At 37.8% G+C, this 27,302-nt stretch overlaps 2 protein-coding genes across 5 annotated transcripts in view; one reads left to right on the top strand and one right to left on the bottom strand.

Moving 5' to 3' along the window:
• The window catches only part of LOC137643842 (uncharacterized), a 59,517-nt gene that overhangs the window by 18,405 nt on the left and 13,810 nt on the right, over positions 1-27,302 (bottom strand).
• On the top strand, positions 186-26,524 carry LOC137643841 (dual specificity phosphatase 29-like). Of its 4 annotated transcripts, none has more exons than XM_068376564.1 (4): positions 186-298; positions 3,574-3,824; positions 7,725-7,948; positions 15,920-26,524. In XM_068376564.1, exons 2-4 carry the CDS (start codon positions 3,658-3,660, stop codon positions 16,114-16,116), a joined length of 588 nt encoding a protein of 195 aa, XP_068232665.1. In that variant the 5' UTR covers positions 186-298; positions 3,574-3,657; the 3' UTR covers positions 16,117-26,524. The 4 variants fall into 4 exon arrangements, with proteins under 4 accessions (XP_068232665.1, XP_068232661.1, XP_068232663.1 ...); XM_068376560.1 differs by having other exon boundaries at positions 187-341; XM_068376562.1 differs by having other exon boundaries at positions 210-367.

Here is a 27,302-nt window from a genome sequence, read left to right as displayed (position 1 = left end):
TAAGGAGAGAGAGAGAGAGAGAGAGAGAGAGAGAGAGAGAGATTGGATATTTAAAACAATTTTTAGCCATTTTATAAGTTCATCTATCATCTAAGAGAGAGAGAGAGAGAGAGAGAGAGAGAGAGAGAGAGACCAAACTAGCACGCTTTCGCTATATTTTCCGCTAGTTTTAAGCAGTTGGCCTTAGCCTTTGAAAGCAATATAATCCATATAAGCACTGTTTGGCACTCCAGTGCCTTGGCAACTCTGACTCACCCGAGAACCAATGACATTAGTTTAGTGCCTAGTAGACTTTAAAGTCAGTGACTCCGTGTGAAGATTGAGCTGAAAACTATTTTTAGGTGTCCTATAAATTTCACTTGTGACAGTAATGTTTATATTTTGATGTATTGTATAAGAAGGTGTATTTCTTTGGTGTATTTATACAACTGGTTGTCTCGAGATTTATCCGATTCTGAACGTGATTATTTCGACAAACCTGCCATTTATGAGTGTTTTATCCCCTAATGTCAATTATTAACTCAATTATGGGTGATTCGAGTGGAAAACCCTGAAAATTAATGGTTGTTGCCAATAACAATGATCAGAAATACATAAAAATCACAAGTAAACCAATTTGGATAAAACATGATGTAAGGTTCACGTATTTGATTAGACATAAAGGATCATGTGATTACCCCCCCCCCCCCCCCCCGTTGTGTAATTTTAGTTTTACGTTCATTCATTAGTTTTGTCAATGAATTTTTATAGTATTATTTTGTTTATGCTTATGACGGGAGTGTGATTCGTTGTCATGTTCATATGTACCGTAATGTATTGTAATGAGTTAGGGGATAGTTTGTAGAACGACGGACATGGTATAGGTAACTTTTAGGTTAGGTAGTGGTATTTTAAGCCAGGCTATATAATGAGAATGACAGGCGATGGGTGGAGGAGCCTTTGTTTATCAGCTCCCAATTCGTCGCGCGTACACATAAATTGGACATCATCTAACCTAAGCTGCCCCCTCCCCCCCATAACCTTACCTACAAGTCTTGTTTCTTCCCTAATTACCTAATGGGGGCCCCTGCGACCCCCCTTACCCGTGTATTATAAGTCAGCCGTAATTATACATATAGGTGGCCGCTATCATACATTAGATGGACAATAAGAATAACAGAAAGGGGGTATTATTGTACTGTATTACAGGGCAATGTAACCTAGGAAAAAAACTAGTTTTTCCTATAGAAAAAATTCTGCTCTCTTCGAAAATGACACTCGTTCCCAACACAAATGGAAGGACATGTCTGAGGCCTTTGTTCTGCAGTGGACTAGTAATGGCTGATGATATCTCCATGGTTTTGTGAAATTATTGAAATTCTGTCCTTTACTTGAGCGTATATGCGTCCTCCGATCTCCAAACTTTCTGATTAGATAAACTACAATTCCTTTAATTTTTGGTAGTTAGATTACTTATGAAATCCTACTTTAAAAGTTGGTTAGGGCTTGAAACATTCGTGTAGCACTCAAAATACTTCAAAGTAATAATATAAATGAGAATAATGTGGCCTGCAGTAATTTTCGTCTGGTGGGATGTGAAGGGCTAGATTACTGCGTAAGAACATGGTTCTTACTTGTTACTTGTTTTGGGTTTAAATCCAACCCTCCACTGAAGTCGAGTGAACTACTTCTCGGGCGGGTCCATATCAATCATCTAACGAAACATTTTCATTATAACTTATACCATTCTTTGATTGATGCATCTTCCAAATCATATGATCATGTGAAAAGCAATGTCTTTAGTTTCTTCTTAAATTCAATTGCTCCCTTTAAGTCCTTCATTTCTATTGTAGATTGGTTAAAGGGTAAAGATTTGCCAATTTATATAACCTCACAACCTTTTTGTTTGCAGGTTATCCTTAGCTAGACATTAGATTCCTATAATATTCCGAAGGGAGTCTTTGTTATTTATTGGGACAGACTGGGTGTAAAATTTCAAATTTATGACTGAAAACCCACACTTTTAATGGGAAACAAACACAGGAACACCATCAAACCTAAGGTTCCCCACCTAACCTAACCTAGGATCCCTATCCTTACCTACCGGGGAGCTATCCCCCCCCCCCCCCCCCCCCCCCGTAACTGCCCCATTAGACTGCCATATCCTTAGAGCTTAGCCTAAGACCAAGTCAACCCAGTGTTTGATTCCCAACAAGCTTGACTCCTGACAAGGTAACACTAAATCATAGTTCTTAAATCGTAAAACTAGCTTCATATCGTATTTCAGACCAAGATAAATAATATCCCCCATAAATAAAATCAATTTGACAAGTGATAAGAAAGTTTACGCCTGTCCCAACGAACTACATTCACCCCATCATGTGTAACATTGCTTGGTGCTCTTCCAATGTGTGATCTCCCGAGTTGTTTTCATTCCAGTGTGTGATCTACCGAAGTGATTTTTGCTCCGCCGTGGCTTACTTCACTCACAAAGAACAAAAAATATCACTGCTCCTATGTACTGACAAGCAGTATTTATAGAGCTGGCTATTATTTCAGGAATATTTTTAAAAATTTCTCATGGTTTTTGCTCCACATGATCCATTCGTAGATCACATGCCATAAATAGCAGATCACTGTCATAGATTGGTAGATAGCAGACTTTCGGTAAATCACATATTGGAAGGGCACCCAATGCCTAGCCTACCTCAGTCCCCGGGCTAGCTCCTGAAAAATTTGGAAAGATTTGGTCAAGGCTCATAGCCTATCTCCTGGTTTCTAGAAACCAGTTGCCACTGTACTAGCCTCCTGGCTAGTACATTAGCTGTACACTAAGTATAGAGTTCTCCCTAAGTAGCAATGCAGTGCCCTGTCATGACACCCGGCAATTTTAAATCAACTTACATGGAGAGATAAGAACGAGAAGGTTCCGATACGGTATTTGAGACCAATTTGTCCCATAGTCTGTGAGACAATGAAGGCAACAGAAACTTCATTCCTCAAAGTTTGACTTTATGAATTGCCTGAAACTCTCCTTCCTTTATAGAGAAGAAAGACAGTCTTAAGGGAATGATTCCTATGATGCCCTAATTAGGTTATGCACACTGTGGCCTGATGATGAGGACTATCATGTCCCTGGACCTAAATCCAGTCACTGCTCGAAGCATCCTTGAGCATGGATACTTTGAAACACTTTTTAATGTTTGTACTTATTATTGACCTGTGTTTTGATGAAAGCATTTTTTCGAAAGTGACAAATCAAGTTAATTCTAGAACACTGAATGAAAGGCTTTGCTCTCTGTTTGGTATTGTAGCTTGCATCATTAATGTAGACATTTGGATAAAAACATATAGTTGTTAATGTGAATTTATACATTTCCTTCCTTGTACAAATTGTCATTGAAAAATGTTCAATATAAAAGGGATTTTGACGAAAGAAAAATCTATTTCTGGGGAGAGACCTGTGGCGCCCGGTGAAAAGTCCTTCTTATATATCTTTTGGAAGGTTTTATCAGAAAAGATATATAAGAAGGACTTTTCACCGGCCGCCACAGGTCGACCCAGAAATGTAACTTTAATTTCTTTCACCGAAAGGTAATATCAATCCGGACCATACTCTTACGTATCTGATATTACGAAGTTCTCCGGAAGTCGAAGCATCCGCATGATCCAAGCGTAATGGCTAGCAACAAGAAAGTAACCACAGCACGAGAGCTGCTTACCGCCATACATCAGATTCAGCCTGCATCCAAGCCCCTTCCAGGCTATGAGGATAAAGTAGTTTCCAGATTCCCTCTAGGAGTGTGCATGGATGAGTGCTACTCAAATCTGTATATTGGTGACATGTAAGTACTATAAGCAACGTTTGTATTTTAGTTTAAGTTTTGTTGTATGTATGAGTATATATAGATTGGTTACTACATTTTTATAACACTATAATTAATATCTTATAAAGATTTAAAGAATGGCCAATACAGTAATTGGGATTCAGATTTTCAGTAAGTTGTTATATATCACAAACTTATCACACTTTGCAAAAGCCTTAGATATGCATCAGCTAATCTTCGAGGTAAACATAAAAACAGAAGAAAACGTTTCCACCTGTACCTGTGGATACCTAAGCTCCTCACTGGTGGTAATACGATCCCTAATGTAAGCCAGTACAAGCATACCCTTATGATTTTTCTCCCAGTTTTTTTTAATTACGTTCAACATTTACAGAGATATATGTCTAAGCTTACTGTGTGTAGGGGAAGAAACATAGGGAGTAATGCTAAACGCCTATCTTTCTTCATCTTCTTTATCAGCTTTTCATTTGAGCAACAAATTGGTTATTCTTCTCACCCATTCTTTTGGAACTTTTCTCTCCTCCTGAAATACTCTACATGACAAATGCATGTAAGTCACCATTTCACATTTATCACCTCAATATTTCACCTCACTTGTAATTCAGTCATCTACGAATGTCTTTCTTCTTCAACTTCTCCGTATTATCAGTTTAGTCTCTTGTGAGCCTCTCTCTCCATAACTTAGATGTCAGGATGCATGAAAACTTTAAATCAATCAATGTCTCTCCATAAGGGGCACCAATTTACATCTCTTTTAAGGTAGTCTATAATGCAAACATCCTTCGCACTGCAGGGGGGAAGGAGGTTGCACCGAGCATCAAGAGCTCTCATGCCTTCATATGCTTTGTTTGTGAGAACAACGCTTTGGGCCCCTGCGACGTACATTACAGTTCACTGAGTGCTGATGTTATTTGCACTAGCATTCTCACATTCAGATTCTTTTAGTGAGAGTTGTAAAGCAGAGGATACTTATATCATAAGCACCTCTTAATCAAACGATGATTTTCAAAGGACCCCTTTGATTTTTCGTATACCTGTAGCTCTTCTGAATTTTGCACTAGTGAACCCTTGCTACTTCGCGGTTCGACCATCGCGGATTCACCACTTCGCGGATTTTTTTCATAACCCATATATATATACATATTGGTAATAACAAAATCAACATACTGTACTGAATAATCAGTATAATCGATGCAAAAACTAACCTATACGCAAATGTGTACAGTAAATGCATTTGTTTCTTCATTAGGATCAGAGAAACATAAACAAAACATTGGTTGCCATTTTTTATCGTGCTTTTTGGCGTGTTTAGGAAACGCATGATATAAAATCGCCTTTAATATTTGTGCCTGTTTTAGTTTAGGGTACTGTAGTACGTGCATTAAGTGTTCTGTACATTAAAGGGTAGTTTGTTAACAGTACTACGTACAAGGGAAGGTTTTAAAAGTCTGAATATACATGTTAAATAAATAGGTAAATATGGTGTCACTACTTCGCGGATTTTCACCTATCGCGGCCGGGTCTGGAACCTATCTACCGCGATAAACGAGGGTTCACTGTAGTAGTTCCTCTATTATTCGACCCTTCAAATATAGCATCAATTGCATAGGTAATTCTCATGACAATCATGCCAATGTTTCTAGTGCCTATGCCTTCTAGTCCATATGGGTTACATATTTTCAAATCTTATTGCACAATGAATGTTAGGTAAATATTGAAATAATGAATTTTATTTTATAAATTCTTTTTTAATTTTAATTTTAAGTAATGTATTCCCATACTGTAATAGGCTACATTTAGCATTTTTCTTTTACCAAAAAAAAAAAAATCATTATAATACTTTTTATAGTTTGATCTTAGCTACCAACTTCATTAAAAATTAGAATTACTTTATTACATTAAAAGAACATAACTTAATGAATATGACACTCTCTTTAGGTTATTGTACAAATCAACATACAGTACACCCACATAGGCAACTGCTTTGATAATCAACACACTTGCCTCTTTGAGAGCAGTGTAAGAATTATTGGTGAGTGGCTGAGATTACAAGAATAATTTAGAGAAATCCCTGATGCCTGTATAGTAAACCCCCCTCCCCCCCTCCAGATATTTTGGCTTTTCCTTTTTTTATCCTCGATTGCCTCCATGTATTTGAACCGTACCAATTTTTTACGATAATCTTAGTAGAATATTAATCAAAAGGAACCTTGTAAAATAACATTATAATTAAAAAAAAAGTGAACAGTTACTCAATTTCCCAGTCCAAGTTAATGTCTTTATCTGTTACTGCACAGAACTGGTATTAAAAAATGGTTACATATTAACTTCATCTCGGTGTCCTAAGAAGAAAACTCTGTTAGCCATGGGAATTTAAAGTAATATTCCAATTTTTTTAAGGAATATACAGTAGTACAATATCGTATTCAATTTCTGCATGAGTGTTATAGTAGACAATGAGTAAAATTTCTTGTAACTGAAGGGAAAGGTTTAATTTTTTCTTTTGTGTTGAAGGAAAAAAGTTTAATGCTAAGGGAAGAATAAAGTTCAATTTTTTTAATTTTTTATGTAACTTGGAAAAAACAAATTCTTTTCTTAGTGTAATTGCTTAACTCTTTTACCCCCAAAGGACGCACTGGTACGTTTCACAAAACTCATCCCTTTACCCCCATGGACATACTGGTACGTCCTTGCAAAAAAAGTGATATTTAAATTTATTTTTGCATATTTTGGACAATTTTTTTTGAGAAACTTCAGGCATTTTCCAAGAGAATGAGACCAACCTGACCTCTCTATGACAAAAATTAAGGCTGTTAGAACAATTTAAAAAAATATACTGCAAAATGTGCTTGAAAAAAAATAACCCCTCGGGGTTAAGGGTTGGAAATTTCCAAATAGCCTGGGGGGTAAAAGGGTTAAGTAAAAGTCAAATAAGAAGATTTTCCATCCCTTTTGTTTTAGCTTAGCACTAATGACATGTAAAGTTGGTTTGATAAGGGGGATGGTTGATTGGTAGAGGATTTGGGAAGGATGAGAAAGCAGAAATCTTGTCTTTTCTGTCTACAAATACACTAATTCTCTGCCTATTATTGTGACATAAATGCTGATAATAATGTATGGTACAATTAATGATATTGCACAAATAATAAAATAAATTTATACATCAAAGAGGAGTTATTAATCTGATATCTCAATGTCAGTCTTAAGAGTTCTCTTGCTTGAGGGTACACTCCGGCACACTATTCTACCTTATTTCTCTTCCTTTTGTTTTGTTAAAGTTTTTATAGTTTATATTGGAGATATTTATTTTAATGCTGTTACTGTTCTCAGAATATTATTTTTCTTGTTTCCTTTCCTCATTGGGCTGTATTCCCTGTTGGATCCCCTGGGCTTATAGCATCCCGCTTTTCCAACTAGGGTTGCAGTTTAGCAAGTAATGATAATAATAATAATAATAATGGTATTATGTATATCACAAAAACAATAAAAACTAATATTGTATACTTACAGCAATTAGTTATCCAAATCTGACTACTAATCATAACTTAGTAGGTAAACATTTCATAAAATGTTTAATCACCAAATCAAATTACTTAGTAATTCAGATATGGTAGGAATCATTATACTGTAATGCATTCATAGATACCATGAAAGCCACAGAATACAGTTATTCAACATCACAGAATATGGTACACCTCCAATGGTTGGCTTTGGTACTGCCAAGGCATCGTATCATTTTGAATCTTGTAATTTAGGGGATTTTCTTAATGGATTTATATAACTTTATTCAAGATACAAATGAATGCTATAGTAACTTTTTATGCAATACAATATATACAGTATGTAGAATAATTGTTCATCTTAATACAGCTCCTTTTATCATCTCTTCTTTTCTAGAGGGGCTGCTAAAGACAAGGCATATCTTCAGAAAGTTGGAATTACCCACGTTCTCAACACAGCTCAGGGCAACAAATTTGCGACTGTAGACACAGATGAAGAGTATTATAAAGATGCTGGAATCAAGTATCTAGGCATGAGGCTTCTTGATGTTCCAACTGCCAATATAAGTCAGTTTTTCACTGCTGGTGCAAATTTTATCGAGGATGCTCTTTCTAGTGGAGGTAGGTTTAGTATGAAAATGTTCCGTTACAAAAAGTCAAGTTTTTCTGTATTTATTACTTTTTTTTTATTACTTGAGAAATTTTATCATTACTCAACCTAATTTCTCTTGTAACTTTTTTTTTCACAAATTGTCTTTTATGAAATCATTTGATCTTTTATCTTCCTTTTTTTTTTTTTTTTTTTTTTTTTTTTTTTTTTGCATGACAGAACTTATTGTTTATAATTACAATTTTCTAATTCTTGGTGATGTAAGCTTGTACATACATACATATACCAAGGCACTTCCCCCAATTTTGGGGGGTAGCCGACATCAACAAAGAAACAAAACAAAAAGGGGACCTCTACTCTCTACGTTCCTTCAGCCTAAGTAAGCTTGTAATTATTAATAAAATAGTAGCCATATTTTTATACTATAATCTGCCATGTTTTATAGTATTTTTGTTGTTACATCCCCTCCTAACTGTTTAAAATGACATGTGAAATGTTAATATTTTGAAGACTGGTTACTATTATATTGCTTGCTAGTTCCCCTTTGGGCTGTACCTTTCTTTTCCTTCATAGATTTTTATTTGCAATCCACAAGTTTTTAAGATTACTGGTGTAGGTATTAAACAATGTCCTAAGTGTAGGAAAACCTAAAGAAAGGAGTTTCATTCGGCTCATCTTAACGAAAAATGATTTTTGCTTCTTTCAGGGAAAGTTTTAAGGTTACTGGTGTAGGTATTAAACAATGTTCTAAGTGAAGGAAAACCTACAGTAAAGAAAGGAGTTTCATTTGGCTCATCTTAGCGAAAAATTATTTTTGCTTCTTTCAGGGAAAGTTTTAAGTTTTCAATATTAAACTTACCCGATAATCATGTAGCTGTCAACTCCGTTGCCCGACAGAAATCTAAGGAGGGATACGCCAGCTATCACAATACTAGAAGGGGGTGTACTAACAGCGCCACCTGTGGCCAGGTACTCAAGTACTTCTTGTTGACACCTCCTCAATTATTCCTCTGTCGTGCCTCCGGCTAGACGTTCTGGGATACGCTCATGGTCTTCGAGTTTATTCTCGCTTATTTGGTGATGTATTCTCTTTGATTTACGGCTGTCGCATTACTGGAAACCTTCTGATATTAGCTAGATAGCTTTTATTTAATTCAGTTTAACGGTTAACGATTTTTTGCTTGTTTTTTGGATCTCCCTTTGACTTCTCTTGAAAACAAAATGTCTGACATTTCGCAAGCCCCCTCCCATAGACGTTGTAGGTCTTGCAATAGACGTATTCCGAAGGTCTCGGTAGATCCTCACACCGCTTGTTCTGACTGTAGGGACAGACCCTGTCAGTTAGAAAATCGATGTGAGGAATGCGCCGGTCTTTCGGAATTGGATTTTGTCCGACTTTTAAAGTATTCTTCTAAGTTAGAGAGAATTAGAGCTAGGAGGAGTTCTTCTCACTCTTCTTTATTTTCCTCATCTCATGATCCTCTTCCTGATCCTACCCCTGTAGTGGCTACCCCCGATCCTACTGTGTGCCCTCCGCCTGATATGTCAGTGGTTTTACGTGCTATTCAGGCTTTAGGCGATAAGGTAGAGTCAGTGGTAAGTGACCATAAGTCTCTGATGGCCGAAGTGAAAGAGTTGAAGGCCAAGAGTGCAGTGGGTGAAGTTAGTGCCAGTGCTGTGACGAGTGCTAGTGTCGGTGCAGTGCCTTGTACTAGTGTTAGTGCCAGTGTGGTGCGTGGGGATTTTTCTGTGCGAGCCAGTCGTTCTCCCAGTCCGGGACCTCTTGCAAGCTCCCAAGCCCAGGGGAGAAGCAATGTCGAAGGGCATAAGGGTTCGGCAGGCCTTGTTAGGCGCACAGAATCATCCTCAGTGGTTGCGGGCGTGTCTACCACAGACCGTCACTCCCACTTGCAGACGATTGAGCCCGTCTTCCGCTCGTCCGCTGATCTTCTCTCGGGGAAGAATCGTTGGTCTCAGGTCTCTAGACCTCTTAAACGCAGAGTCCAACCCGCGAGTGCTCAGCCAGGTTGCAGTCGTTGGCTCAGCTCTGACTCGCCTCAGTCTTCTAGCGATTGTACTCCGCCCAAGAGGAGTAAGGTACAACAGAGCTGCACCGGTGGTGCAACCACTGTTATGGCTTTATCTCAGTCTGCTACTGTCTCTGCTGATCCCAAGTGGTCTATGCTTCAGTCCATGCAAGCTCAGCTTTCGGACCTGATGCGTGAGTGTCGTGCTGAGAGTGCTGCACCTCCTGCACCTGTGGTGCACCTATCTCCTGCACCGGTTCAGCCTGTGCTGCACCCTCCTGCACCGGTGGTGCACCAACCTCCTGCACCCGTTCAGCCTGTGCTGCACCCGCCTGCACCGGTGGTGCACCAACCTCCTGCACCCGTTCAGCCTGTGCTGCACCCGCCTGCACCGGTGGTGCACCAACCTCCTGCACCCGTTCAGCCTTTGCTGCACCCGCCTGCACCGGTGGTGCACCAGCCTCCTGCACCGGTTCAGCCTGTGCTGCACCCGCCTGCACTCGCTGCACCCAGTCGCAGCTCCCTCTGCCAGGCGTACGATGTTGAACCTCTTCCACCTGTGAGTCAGTCTGCTCAGCTGCTGCACCGAGCTCTACCCGTGCACCCTGATCCTGCTACTCAGACATCTCTACTTGCTGGAACTTTACCTTGTTCTGCACAGCCTCGATCTATTCACGCTTCACTCATACCACAGGAACAGGAACTTGCTGCTCCTCCTCCTTCCACCTCTGTTGTTGTTCCTGCTCGTTCTGACTCTGCGGTTCAGCATTCGTATCCGATCCCGTCGCCTCATTCTGGGGTTGAGATTTCGGATGATGAGGAAGCACACCTTGATCCCTCTTCGGACGTGGACGACTCCAGACCCTCTCCACAGTCTCTTGATTTTCGCAAGGTCTTGGCTCTTCTCAGGGAGGTTTATCCAGACCATTTTGTCTCAGCTATACCCCGCTCTCCACCATCTGAGTTTTCGCTGGGAGTGCAACAAGCTCAGTCTTCCTATACCAAGCTTGTCCTAGCTAGATCCTCCAAGAGGGCTTTTAGGATCCTAGGGGAATGGCTGCAGTCTAAGCAACTTCTTGGCAAGACTTCCTTCATGTTCCCTCCAACGAAGCTCACTTCGAAAGCGAGCGTTTGGTATGCCACAGGGGAAGCACCAGGCTTGGGAATACCTGCCTCTGCCCAGGCTGACTTCTCAAGTCTGGTAGACTCGCCTCGAAGATCTGCTATGAGACGCTCAAAAGTGTGTTGGACCTTTTCGGATTTGGATCACTTGCTTAAAGGAGTGTTTAGAGCGTTTGAAATGTTTAATTTTCTAGACTGGTGCCTGGGGGCCCTCAGCAAGAAAACCTCCCATACGGACAAAGATTCTGCCATGCTGTTAATGTCCTGTATGGATAAGGCCATCAGAGACGGATCGGGCGAGCTAGCGTCCTTGTTCGTGTCAGGGGTTTTGAAGAAAAGGGAACAGCTGTGTTCTTTCCTTTCCGCCAGCATTACCCCTTGCCAACGTTCACAACTTCTGTTTGCTCCTCTTTCGAAGTTTATTTTTCCCGAAGAGCTCATTAAAGATTTGTCGGCTGCTTTGATTCAGAAAGACACGCACGATCTTGTGGCTTCTTCGGCTCGTAAGTCTAAGGCTTCCACCTCAGCCCCTAAGACTTACCGCTCCCCAGTGACTGATACCCCTGCGACTAGATTCATACCGCCCTTTCGTGGTAGAGCCCCCAGCCGAGGAAGCTCCCGTCCAGACTCTTACAGAGGCAAGTCCAGGAAAGGATCCAAGCCATCCAAAGGAAAACACTGACTCTCCGATTCTCCAGACGACAGTAGGAGCCAGACTCAAGACCTTCTGGCGAGCTTGGGAGATGAGAGGTGCAGACGCACAGTCTGTCAGTTGGCTGAGGTTCGGTTACAGGATTCCATTCTTCCTTCAACCACCTCTGACCACTTCGCCCATCAACCTCTCTCCCAACTACAAAGAGGAGGACAAGAGGCTAGCTTTGCACCAGGAGGTGTCGCTTCTTGTGCAGAAGAAGGCTGTGGTTGTAGTCCGGGACCATCAATCCCCGGGCTTCTACAACCGCCTCTTTCTTGTGGCCAAGAAGACAGGAGGTTGGAGACCTGTCCTGGACGTCAGCGCTCTCAACGAGTATGTCACCAAGCTGACGTTCACGATGGAGACGACCAAGTCGGTCTTAGCAGCGGTCAGACAGGAGGACTGGATGGTCTCATTGGACTTGAAAGATGCTTATTTTCACGTTCCGATTCATCCAGACTCCCAACCTTTCCTAAGATTCGTTTTCGGAAAGGTCGTCTACCAATTCCAAGCCCTGTGTTTTGGCCTAAGCACAGCTCCTATGGTCTTTACCCTTCTGATGAGGAATGTAGCCAAGTTCCTTCACTTGTCAAACATCAGAGCCTCCCTCTACCTAGACGACTGGCTGTTGAGAGCCTCCTCGAGTCGTCGTTGTCTGGAGAATCTTCATTGGACTTTAGACCTTATCAGAGACCTGGGTCTATTAGTCAATTTGGAAAAATCTCAACTCATTCCCTCACAATCCATCGTGTATCTGGGAATGGAAATTCAGAGTCAGAGTTTTCGGGCTTTTCCATCGGCCCCCAGGATAAGCCAAGCCCTAGAGTGCATCATGAGCATGCTGAAGAGGAACAGTTGCTCAGTGAGACAGTGGATGAGTCTCACAGGGACTCTCTCGTCCCTAGCCCTGTTTGTCGAGCTGGGCAGACTCCACCTCCGCCCTCTTCAATTCCACCTTGCAGCTCATTGGGACAAGAGTTCTACCCTGGAAGCAATCTCTATCCCTATCAACCAAGAGATGAAGACCACTCTCCTGTGGTGGAAGCACAACCTTCTTCTCAGAGAGGGTCTATCCTTGGCCATTCAGACCCCCAATCTTCATCTCTTCTCAGATGCATCGGACTCGGGCTGGGGTGCAACCTTGGACGGAAAGGAATGCTCCGGAATGTGGAACGAGGAACAACGATCTCTCCACATCAACTGCAAGGAACTGCTGGCAGTTCATCTAGCCCTGTTGAACTTCAAGTCCCTCCTGCTAGGCAAAGTGGTGGAGGTGAACTCGGACAACACCACAGCCTTGGCTTACATCTCCAAGCAAGGGGGGACCCATTCGAGGAGCCTTTACGAGATCGCAAGGGACCTCCTCATTTGGTCAAGAAGTCTAAACCTCTCTCTAGTCACGAGGTTCATCCAGGGCAATATGAACGTGTCAGCAGATCGTCTGAGCAGAAGGAATCAGGTCATTCCCACGGAATGGACCCTCCACAAGAGTGTGTGCAACAGACTTTGGACCTTGTGGGGTCAACCTACCATAGATCTGTTTGCCACCTCCATGACCAAGAGACTTCCTCTGTTTTGTTCTCCTGTTCCAGACCCTGCAGCAGTTCATGTGGATGCCTTTCTACTGAACTGGTCTCATCTCGACCTGTACGCATTCCCTCCGTTCAAGATAATCAACAAGGTTCTGCAGAAATTCGTCTCGCACGAAGGGACACGGCTGACGCTGGTTGCTCCCCTTTGGCCTGCAAGAGAATGGTTCACAGAGGTACTACAATGGCTAGTAGACTTCCCCAGGACTCTACCTCTAAGAGTGGACCTTCTACGTCAACCTCACGTAGACAGGTTACATCCAAACCTCCACGCTCTTCAACTGACTGCCTTCAGACTGTCGAAAGATTCGCTAGAGCTCGAGGCTTTTCGAAGGAGGCAGCCAGGGCTATTGCCAGAGCAAGGAGGGTTTCCACTCGTAGGGTCTACCAGTCTAAGTGGGAGGTCTTCCGAAGCTGGTGTAGAGCCAATTCAATATCCTCTACCAATACCTCTGTGACCCAAATAGCTGACTTCCTGCTTCATCTTAGAAATGAGAGATCCCTTTCAGCTCCTACGATTAAGGGATATAGGAGTATGTTGGCCTCAGTTCTCCGCCATAGAGGTTTGGACCTGTCTTCCAACAAGGACCTTCAAGACATTCTTAAGTCTTTTGAGACGTCTAAAGATCGTCGTCTTTCCACTCCAGGCTGGAATTTAGACGTAGTCTTAAGGTTCCTTATGACATCTAGGTTCGAACCTCTCCAGTCAGCTTCATTCAAGGACCTTACCCTCAAGACTCTTTTTCTCGTTTGCCTGGCAACAGCTAAAAGAGTCAGTGAGGTTCATGCCTTCAGCAAGAACATTGGTTTCACGACCGAGTCTGCTACATGTTCTTTCCAGCTTGGATTCCTAGCAAAGAACGAGCTTCCTTCACGTCCTTGGCCTAGATCGTTCGAGATACCTAGCCTTTCCAACATGGTAGGTAACGAACTTGAGAGAGTTCTTTGCCCTGTCAGAGCTCTCAAATATTATCTAAAGAGGTCTAAACCTCTCCGAGGACAGTCAGAAGCCTTATGGTGTGCCATCAAGAAACCCTCGAGACCCATGTCCAAGAATGGGCTTTCGTATTATATAAGGCTTCTGATCAGAGAAGCACATTCTCACTTAAAGGAGGAAGACCTTGCATTGCTGAAGGTAAGGACCCACGAAGTAAGAGCCGTAGCTACTTCGATGGCCTTTAATAAAAACCGTTCTCTGCAGAGTGTAATGGATGCAACCTATTGGAGGAGCAAGTCAGTGTTTGCATCTTTTTATCTGAAAGATGTCCAGTCTCTTTACGAGAACTGCTACACCCTGGGACCATTCGTAGCAGCGAGTGCAGTAGTAGGTGAGGGCTCAGCCACTACATTCCCTTAATCCCATAACCTTTTTAACTTTTCTCTTGAATTCTTTTGTTGTTTTTATGGTTGTTACGGTAGGCTAAGAAGCCTTCCGCATCCTTTTGATTTGGCGGGTGGTCAATTCATTCTTGAGAAGCGCCTGGGTTAAAGGTTGTGTAGAGGTCTTTTAGTAGGGGTTGCAACCCTATATACTTTAGCACCTTGGGTTGATTCAGCCTCCAAGAGGAACGCTGCGCTCAGTAAGGAAGACGAACTTAAAAAAGAGGCAGAGTAACGGTTCAATTCGACTTCCTTACCAGGTACTTATTATTTCATTTGTTATTAGAGATAACTGTTATATGAAATGTGGGGATACTTGGCTATCCTTTAATCTTGTTCACTGGTTTTCACCCACCCCCCTGGGTGCGAATCAGCTACATGATTATCGGGTAAGTTTAATATTGAAAAATGTTATTTTCATTAGTAAAATAAATTTTTGAATATACTTACCCGATAATCATGATTTAATTGACCCTCCCTTCCTCCCCATAAAGAACCAGTGGGATCGAGGAATAATTGAGGAGGTGTCAACAAGAAGTACTTGAGTACCTGGCCACAGGTGGCGCTGTTAGTACACCCCCTTCTAGTATTGTGATAGCTGGCGTATCCCTCCTTAGATTTCTGTCGGGCAACGGAGTTGACAGCTACATGATTATCGGGTAAGTATATTCAAAAATTTATTTTACTAATGAAAATAACATATTACTGGTGTAGGTATTAAACAATGTCCTAAGTGTAGGAAAACCTACAGTAAAGAAAGGAGTTTTTATTCGGCTCATCTTAGCGAAAGATAATTTTTGCTTCTTTTAGGGAAAGTTTTAAGATTACTGGTGTAGGTATTAAACAATGTCCTAAGTGTAGGAAAACCTACAGTAAAGAAAGGAGTTTTTATTCGGCTCATCTTAGCGAAAGATAATTTTTGCTTCTTTTAGGGAAAGTTTTAAGATTACTGGTGTAGGTATTAAACAATGTCCTAAGTGTAGGAAAACCTACAGTAAAGAAAGGAGTTTTTATTTGGCTCATCTTAGCGAAAGATAATTTTTGCTTCTTTTAGGGAAAGTTTTAAGATTACTGGTGTAGGTATTAAACAATGTCCTAAGTGTAGGAAAACCTAAAGAAAGGAGTTTCATTCGGCTCATCTAAGCAAAAAATAATTTTTGCTTCTTTCAGGGAAAGTTCTTGTACACTGCTTCATGGGGATATCACGATCAGCTACCATTGCATGTGCCTTCCTGATGCTGAAGAGAGACATGTGTGCTCTGGAAGCTCTAACTACTCTACGTAAGAATAGAGCCATCTTCCCAAATGAGGGCTTCTTAAGGCAGTTGTCAGAATTGGATAATGACCTAAGATCTCAACGGGAATGATAAATGTGATTTGGTGAATATTTTATTTTCATTATTATGGACTATGTAGATATTTCCTCTTTTATATGGTGACTATCCAAAAATTGTAGTTACCAATTCGAACCCTAGAAGTATGTCTTATCTAAAATTTTCTGTTCATAAAATAATTAAAGTTTAGTAGTTTAAACTCACATCTAAAGTACAATATCATTATGCTCTTAATTGAGATTTTGATTACATCCTTACAGGAATGATTCATGAAGCAGGAATTCTCATGTACTGTACTCGAGTCTTACAGTACATGCCTTTGTTGGTTATTTTTTTTTTTTTGTCTTTTTGTTTTTCTGATGTTCATGTACAATACGTCATGTACGGGATGTTATTTAAACTGTTTACAGATTATCTATGTCTATTAGATAATAGTTTTACTGGTTGAATTTATCCGAGATAATGTTTTAATCGTCCTTTATTATTATTAGATGAACGTACATATAACTTCTTGAAGGAACCTGCTTCTCAATCTCTCATAGTCATTCTAGCGAGTGAGTTATCGAAGATTTGAAATTTCAAAAGGTAAACTTCAGTCCATATATAAATCTATACTTATTTTCAATGTGCATGAACATCAGAAGTAGAGCAATTTATTTTGATTAATGTTTTTGTACGTGTAAATGATGGGGAATTGATTTCTTTATATGGATTGTTCAGTTTAATGAAGATTCTCTTTTTAAATGAATCACAAGTAATTTTTTCTTCTGACCACATCTTATTTCTATGAGGCTGTATGTGTTCGTCCCAAAGGTTGATTCAAACATATTAATGACATATCACGCACAACCATTTTACCATATTGTAATTTGCAATGTCAGTTCCGTATCATTGCCATTGTATTGTACATCATTATTACATATACTGTACTGTACAGTAGAATTGAGATACAGGCTATAACTAGTTCCTATTTTCTGATTACTTACAGATTATTACAATATGTACGGTATAGACTTATTTCCCTTTTCTTAATTATCATAATACAGGCTTAGCCTCCATTTTCTTTTCCTTGACAAATTCTGATAACTATTTACTCACTTTTTTATTAATTAGTCATGATGCTGTCTTCACATTATAGATATATGGATTCACTTATAATTTTTTTATGGGAAGCTGTGGTGAAGTAGAAAAATGTTACTCATATGCATGGACTCTTTCAGACAGCAACCTTTTTTTCCTCAATATACATGACCTCAGTTGTACAGACACAGACATCACTAATGTGGTCTTCCCTAATACAGTACAGAACTTTTACAGCATTTTCATTGTTATTTATGAATTGACCTTAAAAGGGATTTTTGAGTAGGGAGTGGTTTTAACTTCACAGTTATTTTTACTCTTGAGCTAAATTTCTACTAAAGAGATGAACAAGCTACTTTAGGGGAGTTGAAATTAATTTCCAGTTGTGCTTTTCTTGGGCACAATGAAATATTACAGTATCAAGTATTATCTTTTACTCTATTTGCTGAGTTAAGGTTTACTATTTTATGTAATTAGTATTCCTTGTCTTTTTCTATATTAAAAGTATTCCTTACTGAATTTATATGTATTTTGTACTTGAAATTACATTGATAACTAGATAAGTTGTAGCCCCTAGATGCTTAGGATGTTTCCTCAACATTACACAGAAAGATTTTTGTCAACCTTAGTTGCTTTTTTTTATCAGTGTACAGTAGAAGTCCTTTAAACCAGTACCCTAGAGACTTTGCAGTTACTGAATAATCAAAAGTGCCATTGTATAAGGGGACCCCTTTAGAATTCCTTAAAACTTTACTAAAACCCTCTATTATGTCACTCAAATAACCCACAAACAATTGACAGTTACGCCAGACATGGAATGAAAACAGTATCAGTGCTTAAAACAGTTAATGAAAAGGAAAAAAGAATACTGTATATGTTTATAGGCTTACTCCTGCGATCTCACATATTGTGTGACACCCAAGTTTTCAGCCCCTCCCCCCCCCCTGGCCCTAAATAAAAATTTCTCTTGTCATGTACCTCTTGTATTATGTAAATTCCTTTTTGCAAAAGAAATTATAATGAACTAAACTCTTCTCCCCCTTCTCTTTAGCCAAACGTCTACTTCAATAAGTTAAAAAAGCAAAAGAGAATGACAAAAGTATTGTTAGTTACACTTACGGCTATAAAGAGCAGACTGAAAAACAGCTGCTTTGTTATGATTCACCGGTTAACAATAGCCGATTTCCTTGCATTTCAACATTCGTATGATAGTCAACAATTACCTTAGTGATTACAAATTGCTTAAAATAAGAAGTATCCCGTTAAATTTGCGCATTAAGTTGTAGCTAAAGCCAGGGAAACAAGCTCAAGCTGTTTGCTATCGGGAACAACTGTATTCAAAACTGGAGAAATACAAATGGAAAAATTGATGGATGGTGCATTCAATTTATGAAAATGTATACCAAATAGCACAAAACTATCCAAAGAATTAGGAGAAAAAAGTTACTTTTATAACCTTTGAAATCAAGCACTGCAAAGCTAGACTAAAAAGTTATCGTGCATCGGCGGCATGGATGAAACGTCCTTAAATTTCAATAAACCATAATCATCAAGTCAATAAATGGAGAGAAAAGTTTTTTTTTACCGAAAACTATGTACCTTTATATGCTAAGATAAAAAGGATATGTATAGAAATAATAGTTTTTTCCTCATGTTTTTCCAAAGTTTTTATCTTTTATATATGAAAGATATATTTTAATCTTGTTACTGTTCTTGAAATATTTTATTTTAATTGTTGGTTGCTTCTCTTATAGTTTATTTATTTCCTTATTTCCTTTTCTCACTGAGTTATTTCTTCCCTGTTGGAGCCCTTGGTCTTATAGCATCCTGCTTTTCCATAAAGGGTTGTAGCTTCACAAGTAATAATAATAATGATAATAGATTTTAAAGAAGAACCCTTCTGTGGTTTTCCTTAATCAGCTTATTTGGAAGGCAGACAGCAGTCTTGATCATCTTATAAACATAAACGAAGGAAATATGTATATTCACGGCATTTTTGTTTCATGATATGATACTAATATGTGAATATTACATGCCTTATTGTTGGATACAGTTAAGTAAAACATCAGTTTTATCAAAATCATACTTTGGTGCCAGAGTATGATGAGTGAAATTCTCTTTGTTTCCTGTCTTTAAGTGCTTTAAGCAATTGTTTTCCATGTACTGTTGTGTAACGTGTTTTATGAGTAAGGTATAAAATAAGGACTTTTTTCTTATTTTCTGAATTTTTTATTTTTCATAGTTCTCTTTATTTAGTTAATCTTCTATACTACTGTATGAGACTCATTGAAAATGACTGCTTAAGTATTTAGATAGGTATGAACATACACAGATTCAACCCTTCCCCCCTTTTTTTAACTACAACCCGCTGGTTTAGCAATTTGTGGTTTCTGAGTGTACCTCTCGGTGTACCCTCTCTCACCAGGGATTGTCTGTATCCTCTCCCCTCTACCCAACGGATTGGGAGAGACAGAATAGTCATACGTTTGGTAATGCTGCTCAGCATGACAGGAAAGAAATATATATAGATACTGTATTTATATATATAGCCTGACACTTGTTCTTTATTATACAGTATAGGGGAGGATACCTTTAAGTATTATTACACCACAACACACACACACACACTTTATTCATCAGAATCTGACAAGTGATAAGGAAGGGGACTTGCCCTCAACAGCTGACACAACCCCAGGTGTCGGATGATCAGCTATTGTTTTGCTTTCGTGTTCAAACAGTAATCGTAGATCAGCTTATTTGAAGGAGCTTGTTTTCTCTGAAAGGAGATTATTCTGCATGACATAAATTTATATAATTTTGGAATAGTTATATTTTCTATTTTAAACCAGGCACAAAACCCAGTAACAAAACATAAACTGTAACTGTATTGCCGATAGAGCACAGCCCTTTAAACCAGTGATTGCTGATGAATTCTAATTAATTAATGAACAGATAAAGCTTGGCCAGTGGGTGCTGGTTAATTTGGCTTGCCTGTGCTTTGGGTGTCTGTTAAAAGGACATTTACTTATTTTAGATATTTGAGTAGATTTTAGTGAAATAAAATTCATGATCAAGTAGTGCAGTACTTTTTATGGTTTTCTTGCATCTGCTCAACCGTAAGGGGAGTTGAAGATTTAATATCTTCCACCATCATTAATTCAGTTCATGTAAAACAGCATTTTATCACTGAAACATTTTAATATTTTCTTGGGAGTTTCTTTCTAGTTGTTTAGACCCTGTGGTGGATTTCATGGAACATATGAGGGATGTTACTTATTAATTACAGCAACATAATTGTTCCTTTCCCGCTACGCATTGGTCGTATAATGTATTCATCACTAAGCATGTAATTTCAAGTCTTTATATTAATTTTTGGTTGTAATTTGAAGTTAAGCATATTTGTAAAATGAGGGGTTAGTAGAGTATGCGATGTTCAAACAGATTTAAATCTTATCAGTTGCATATCTGACTTCTTCCAAGATAATATTGTACATTGGGTTGTAAAACAGAGGCATCAAAAGTTTACATACTATAGTCTGTTTTATTACCTTGAATCATGTAACAAATACTATTCAAGCTCACAGGTAGTTTTCTGGTCACTTTTCAGTTGTTCAAACCAAAGTCATTCCTTTTTTAGGAAGTACAGTACTGTAAACTCATTAAGGGTATGGTTTAAGTCCGTGTTATGTTGAAAAAATATTTTCCAATTATTTTAAACATTTGACATCTAAGGTGTTCATTGTTTTTCAGTTCATTCATAGAGAAATTATATTTTAAAAATCCTCTAATCCTTGTCTTTGAACTACTGTCTGTATTTTTGTTTCATTTATTTCCCTAATTAGCATTGGCATTCTGTATAGATACTGTGTCAAAGGTCCTTTCAATCTCAGAAATACCAGTAGTTAAGGTGTTTGAAAGAGGAAGGTCATTGTTTATTAATCAAAACTCAAATGTGTGATTTATCTTGTGGATCAAAAGTTCAAGGAAAAATTTCAAGTTCAGTTTCAATGAAAACCAGTGATTACATGGACTTGTAGTAATAAAATAGTGGATAAAAAAGGGAGTTCATTGAGTTTTGAACTGATATTTTGGGTTATTGCCTCTTTGTGTGTTTTCTTGTCCTCATGTATTGTAGGAGTACTTGAAAAATTTGTGTTTTGTGTATGTATGTATAGCTTGTTATTTTCGTATTGTATAAAGTGAAAAACTACCTACTGGCATCACAACTATGGTTGTCAGTACCAGGATTAGTAAGAAAAGAATTTACCGGTACAGTGGTACCTCAGTTTATGAGTTCAATTAGTTACAGGAGCAAGCATGCAAACCGAAATACTCTTAGTTTAAAACAATTTTCCCCATAAGAATACAATAAAAAAATACTATATACCTGATGTGTTCCACTTGACCATATATACACATTTGATAGTTATTATTCGTTTTTGATGGAATTTAGTGAAAAATTATAACCCCTAATATCACAATGAAAAATTTAACCTGTTCTTTACCTTTGCAGAGGGTCAAGGTTGGTGAAAGGTAGGAGTAGAGGGTTACTGCTTTGAGGGAAATCTCCCTCCATGAGGACTTTTGGTAAAAAATAGGGCATTTTCTCTCTTGAAAGACGTTCATTATCATTAACCGAATCACATCATTAATGGTTTATGGACACTTGGTTGCCTTTTTTCACACTTCTATTCAGTTTTGATGGGGCACCTATCTACACAACTACTTTTGCATTTTCATTAAAATGCCATGAAAATAGGGAAAAAATCAGGAACACTACATGCGTGGCATACGGAGAGAAATATTTGCTCGCGGGCCGACACAATACTCGTTAACTGATTTGAATTTTTATGCTATAATTCAATAACTCATAAACTGAGGTACAGTACGGTACTACTGTAAAACCATAAAATAGAATAAATTAACTTAAAACTCACGTAAGTGTTATATATAAAGGACAAATAATCAAATCTTCCCTTCTAACATTATGAAACTGAGTAAAACCAAAGAAAACTAATGGTACGGAAATTTCAAGCTGAGAAAATATTTTTATTTTAAAGGGAATTATTGTGCACATATGGAAAATTTAGACACTGCTTTTACATGAAATAACTAATGATATAATTTTTTATAACAAATGATATTTTGCTTTTTGTAAATAGATATCTGACATGATAGGTTCATTATTAAGAAATTCCCATATAACTTGATATATCCTTTAACTTGATTCTTCATTAGTTAGCCTAATGGAATTTTTTATGGTCAGTGGTCTGAATGAAGTATATAATTATACAGTACAGTATTAATGACGAATGCATTATTTTTATGTAAGATTTCCAGCAACGTTAACCCCTACATGTTCCTTAGCTGTTCAATGGATAATGAAATATGTTAGGCTATTTGCTGCTACTCCCTATACAAACTTTTCATCCTTTAAAGTAGGGAAGGTTTTCAGAGTCATGTGGAACGGCCTTTGGATTGTTCATGAAATAGTTTACTGTATGCCAGATGGGCGTTTATCTCTGGCCACCCTATTGTGAAAGACTTCTCTTTTGTCTTCAGCCGAAACAAGCTCAGATGTACTATTGCGACTTTACCAAAGACTCATTGGTTTCCTTTTACTTTTCTGAGTGCATGTTCAGTTTCATAAATGCATGGAAAAAGGTTGGCACTACAACTGGTTTATGGCAAAACCAGCCGTAGACCCACACTGTACTTTTGTAAGTGGTATGACTGTTTACAGTCATCCCCATGTACCGAGTACAGGTCATGGCCTCTTGTTCAGTAGCAAGCTTATGCCTTGAGGAGGAAGGCTAAATCTTCTCCAGGGTTGGGCTTGGCAATGCCCAAGATGCTAACCAAAGAAATTTTGTAGATCCTTTTCATCTTCATCAAGTTCACCCATTGTTAAGGTTTCTGTACATACGCCTCAGGCTTAGGTAGTATGTGGCATGAGTGGTATATACCTAATACAGGCCAGGCCTTATCATATCCCTCACTCCTATACAGGACCAGGGAGAATGGCATATGCCAGGGAAAATAAATCCAACCCTTTTGGTTCTAGGGGGATTTCCAACATCCATGACACTTGGCCTCCCTATTTTGAAGGATAGAAGGTTTGTTTATGTATAGGAACAAAACACAAATCTTAGAATTTGTATATTTCTTAGTCATGCAAACTCGAGTCCTTTGAGTTAAGCTTCTCATCTCAACCACCCCTCTCAGTCCTGAGTTGGTCAAAAGTGAAGAATCTTTGACAGGTGGGTGGACAGGGCTATTGGCTAATGCACACCATATGTCAGCAACTACTTTGTTAACTAATTCAGTGGTCAGTCAAGCTTGTATGAAAGATATTCCCTATTTTAAAGGTCTCGGATTTGTATAGATAGGAAAATAAAAATTACTTTTTAAAATTTTCATATAGAATTTCAGGGATATTAGATTACCTTTATTGATCTAGATAATTGTTTTATAAAGTGCTTTTATATTGCCTTTAGAAGCAAATAAACATTAAAAATTGTTAGAAGATGAATTGAATTTAAATGAGGTAAGTTAGCATGTACCAATTACTGTAAATATAAATTTTTTAATCAAATCTTGTACCATGTCTCAATATGCATTTCCTCTTGATCAAGCAGTTGTCAGAGTTTCTTTATTTCCATGCTTTTATCTTTCTCTAGTATATTTGGAAGATTTATATTTGAAAAGAAGGACTTTTCACTGGGCGTCACAGGTCTCTCCCCAGAAATAGATTTTTCCTTCGTCAAAATCCCTTTTTACAAATAACCTGATGGCAATTTCGGAAAGTAAGCAATACTTGTCTTCAATCTAATTCAAAATATATAATACTCTTTGCTTGATTATAAATAAGGGTGATAATTGGAACCTTTGTAACTGTGATATTCACAAAGATTGTCCTGTGTAGTGTTCAGGAGTGTACAGTACAGAGGTGAACATTATTATTTATTGAAGCAGATGTAGTATACAATGAAGTATTGAAATATATTGCTAGGTTATTTTTTGAAATCCCAATTGAAATTAATTTTGAAAGTGTTTCACAAAAATATACGCCAAAATTAATTCCATACTGTGGCCAAATTATTGTTAAGGTCAGTTTTTCACCTGAGATTTGATAAGACTTTAGTGAAAATACTTTTTGTAGAATTTCCAACCTTATATGTGTATTGTTCCTGAGTATTCATCGTATTTGGGCTGCTCTTTTGGAACGTTGTTTATATATAATACTGTAAGTGTAAAGATCAATTTTCCTTTTATAAAGATCAATATCCTTTTATAGTCCTGCTGCAACACTTCTTGATAATCAGATTACGAATAGATCTCAAAAGTACTATTTTTTGCATAACTATAAGGTTCAGCAAGATTTTTATTCTACCCTATAATGTATTCTTTTTTTTTTTTTTACTGTATTTTGGTATACAATGCAGAAAGAATTTCCATAATCGAATCACCTTAATAATCAGATTACTATTAGATCTCAAAAGTACTATTTTTTGCATAACTATAAGGTTCGGCAAGATTTTTATTCTACCCTATAATGTATTTTTTTTTTTTTTTTTACTGTATTTTGGTATACAATGCAGAAAGAATTTCCATAATCAAATCACCTTAATAATCAGATTACTATTAGATCTCAAAAGTACTATTTTTTGCATAAATATTAAGGTTCAGCCAGATTTTTATTCTACCCTATAATGTATTTTTTTTTTTTTTACTGTATTTTGGTATACAATGCAGAAAGAATTTCCATAATCGAATCACCTTATAAGCATCTAACGGCATTTGCATGCATTTATGTTAATAAGCTTTTACTTAGGTATTTCTTAGACCAGAGCTTTAAGTGTGATATGAATGAATATATTTTGTATTTGTGTAGTTATTTTTCCAGTTTATGGCTCAAATAATGGTTTTACAGTTTGCTAAATAACAGAATTGGATTTAAGAGCTGGTGCAGTGGGATCATGATTATTTAACCAAGGTTATTTTTATATTAACCTTATCTTGTCATGTTCATATCCATTCATTGAATATTTTGAGAGACGCAACAGTTTTGAGTATTTCCTTCAAAATGTGTTATACTTCGAGGTAATATTGACTGTCTCCTTTTATATATCAGTTTCACACAATTGAGAAGTGTGAGTTTTATCCTTTTATATATCAGTTTCACACAATTGAGAAGTGTGAGTTTTATCCATTTATATATCAGTTTCACACAATTGAGAAGTGTGAGTTTTATCCATTTATATATCAGTTTCACACAATTGAGAAGTGTGAGTTTTATCCTTTTATATATCAGTTTCACACAATTGAGAAGTGTGAGTTATAATGATTTGGTTAAAATAATGAATATAGATATGAACACCTTTCTCTCCAACCGTATAAATTGTATTAGCTCTTTTATTCTTATTTTCCCTGGTGTTATGTAAGTGTTATTGTATACTGGTATGTTTTGTATTGTAATTAATTCCGTGTATCAACTGTGTACTTTTAAGTAAGCAACAGTGGATGTAAAAGGTTTGATTTTATTAAGGGATGGATACTCTTCATTGAACAGTGTTTAGTGTATTGTACATGTATAGTATATGTTTATCATGAAAAAGAGTGTTACCTCTAGGGAAAAAAATTTGATACTCATTTCAGTGTAGCATTGGCCTTAATTAGAACTATGGTATATCCATCCATATACCAAGGCACTTCCCCCAATTTTGGGGGGTAGCCGACATCAACAAAGAAACAAAACAAAAAGGGGACTACTCTCTACGTTCCTCCAGCCTAACCAGGGACTCAGCCGAGTTCAGCTGGTACTGCTAGGGTGCCACAGCCCAACTGACATATTAATAGTTATGAGTTGTAGTTATTGATTGTGTTAAATGTATGGGATACAGTACATATACAGTACTACATATGCTTTTACAGTATGTTTAAATTTTTTTGGTTTATGAAATTATAGTAACATTTCTCAGGAAAATGTTGGCTGCAAACCATTGACATAAATTGTTGATATTTGAGATGACACCAATTGTGATATGACAATCATCTGAAAAGTACAGTACTAAAATTTCTGCTTGTTATTTGGCCTTGTAAAATCAGTATTGTTGAAAAGCTTGTTTTTTTTTATTGTAGTATGTGCTCCCAGTCATAGAATAATTATCAAAAACTGTCAAGCTTTTTTAATTTAAAAATTAAAATTTGGTATTGGGAGTACTTCCTGCAATTATAGAGAATGGTGAAGTTAATATGCATGTCTTGATTTTTTACTCGTCATAAGGACAAAAATGTATCAAAAATATTTTACCCGTAGAGAGTGAAATTATTTTGTGTCAATAAAGACGTGCGACCATCATTTGCCTTGTTTTTCTGCATGTTAGTCGGTTGAAGTGTCCCTACCTTATGGTATGAATATTTCCTTTGCATCACTTGCTATGTTTATTGATACAGTAATAAAAAGAAATTGCCTGGTGTGTTAACAGAAACCTTTAACTGAAGAAGATGTGAGGACATTCTACATTTTATCCATTTTGTAGCAGCCGTTAATTCACAATGGACAGCAATATGTAAATACTGTACAATACTGAATATTTTAGGGTATACAGAGTAGCCATTGATGTTAGAAAGCAAATACATATTTCTATGTACCTCCCGTGATGCTCATATTGCTGCTTCTCCAGAAGCTTGGGTTGATAGACATTTACCCATAAAAATGTTCACTTCGATAAATATGTGCCTTTAACAAAGGAATGGAACCTTATAGCAGCAAGTGGTAAGAAGCAAAGAATTGTTGCACCAAATACTCCTTATCTCTAAGTTTCCATGTCATTTCGGCCATGATCACACGTTCTCCAGATTGTTCGAATACTATGCATTAAGATGTTTTCCCCTGGTAATGTTAACAATTAATGCTTGGAATGTGCATGGGAATTATTTCTTGGAGACCTTCATTCACATGCCCTTTGTGTATCGTGTTGGGGGGCAATGCTTTAAGTGATCGATGTGAAGATATGTTTTACTCTTAGTTCCACTCATGCAAGGTGTTTCAATGGTTGCTGATTAAATTAACAGTTCTAAGTGCAAAACAAAGTGAGTTCAGGGGAAAAGTCAGGAGAGACTAGAATAGTTAAATA

The sequence above is a fragment of the Palaemon carinicauda genome, chromosome 7, assembly GCF_036898095.1.
Source record: "Palaemon carinicauda isolate YSFRI2023 chromosome 7, ASM3689809v2, whole genome shotgun sequence".
NCBI lineage: Eukaryota > Metazoa > Arthropoda > Malacostraca > Decapoda > Palaemonidae > Palaemon > Palaemon carinicauda.
This window is presented reverse-complemented; position numbering and strand designations above follow the sequence as displayed.

Excerpts from the sequence above, each read along its gene's own strand:
- LOC137643841 (XM_068376564.1), top strand. The coding sequence starts at position 3,658 with ATGGCTAGCAACAAGAAAGTAACCACAGCACGAGAGCTGCTTACCGCC. Across the intron at positions 3,825-7,724 it reads AATCTGTATATTGGTGACAT|AGGGGCTGCTAAAGACAAGG; the intron begins GTAAGTACTATA and ends CTTCTTTTCTAG. Across the intron at positions 7,949-15,919 it reads GGATGCTCTTTCTAGTGGAG|GGAAAGTTCTTGTACACTGC; the intron begins GTAGGTTTAGTA and ends TGCTTCTTTCAG.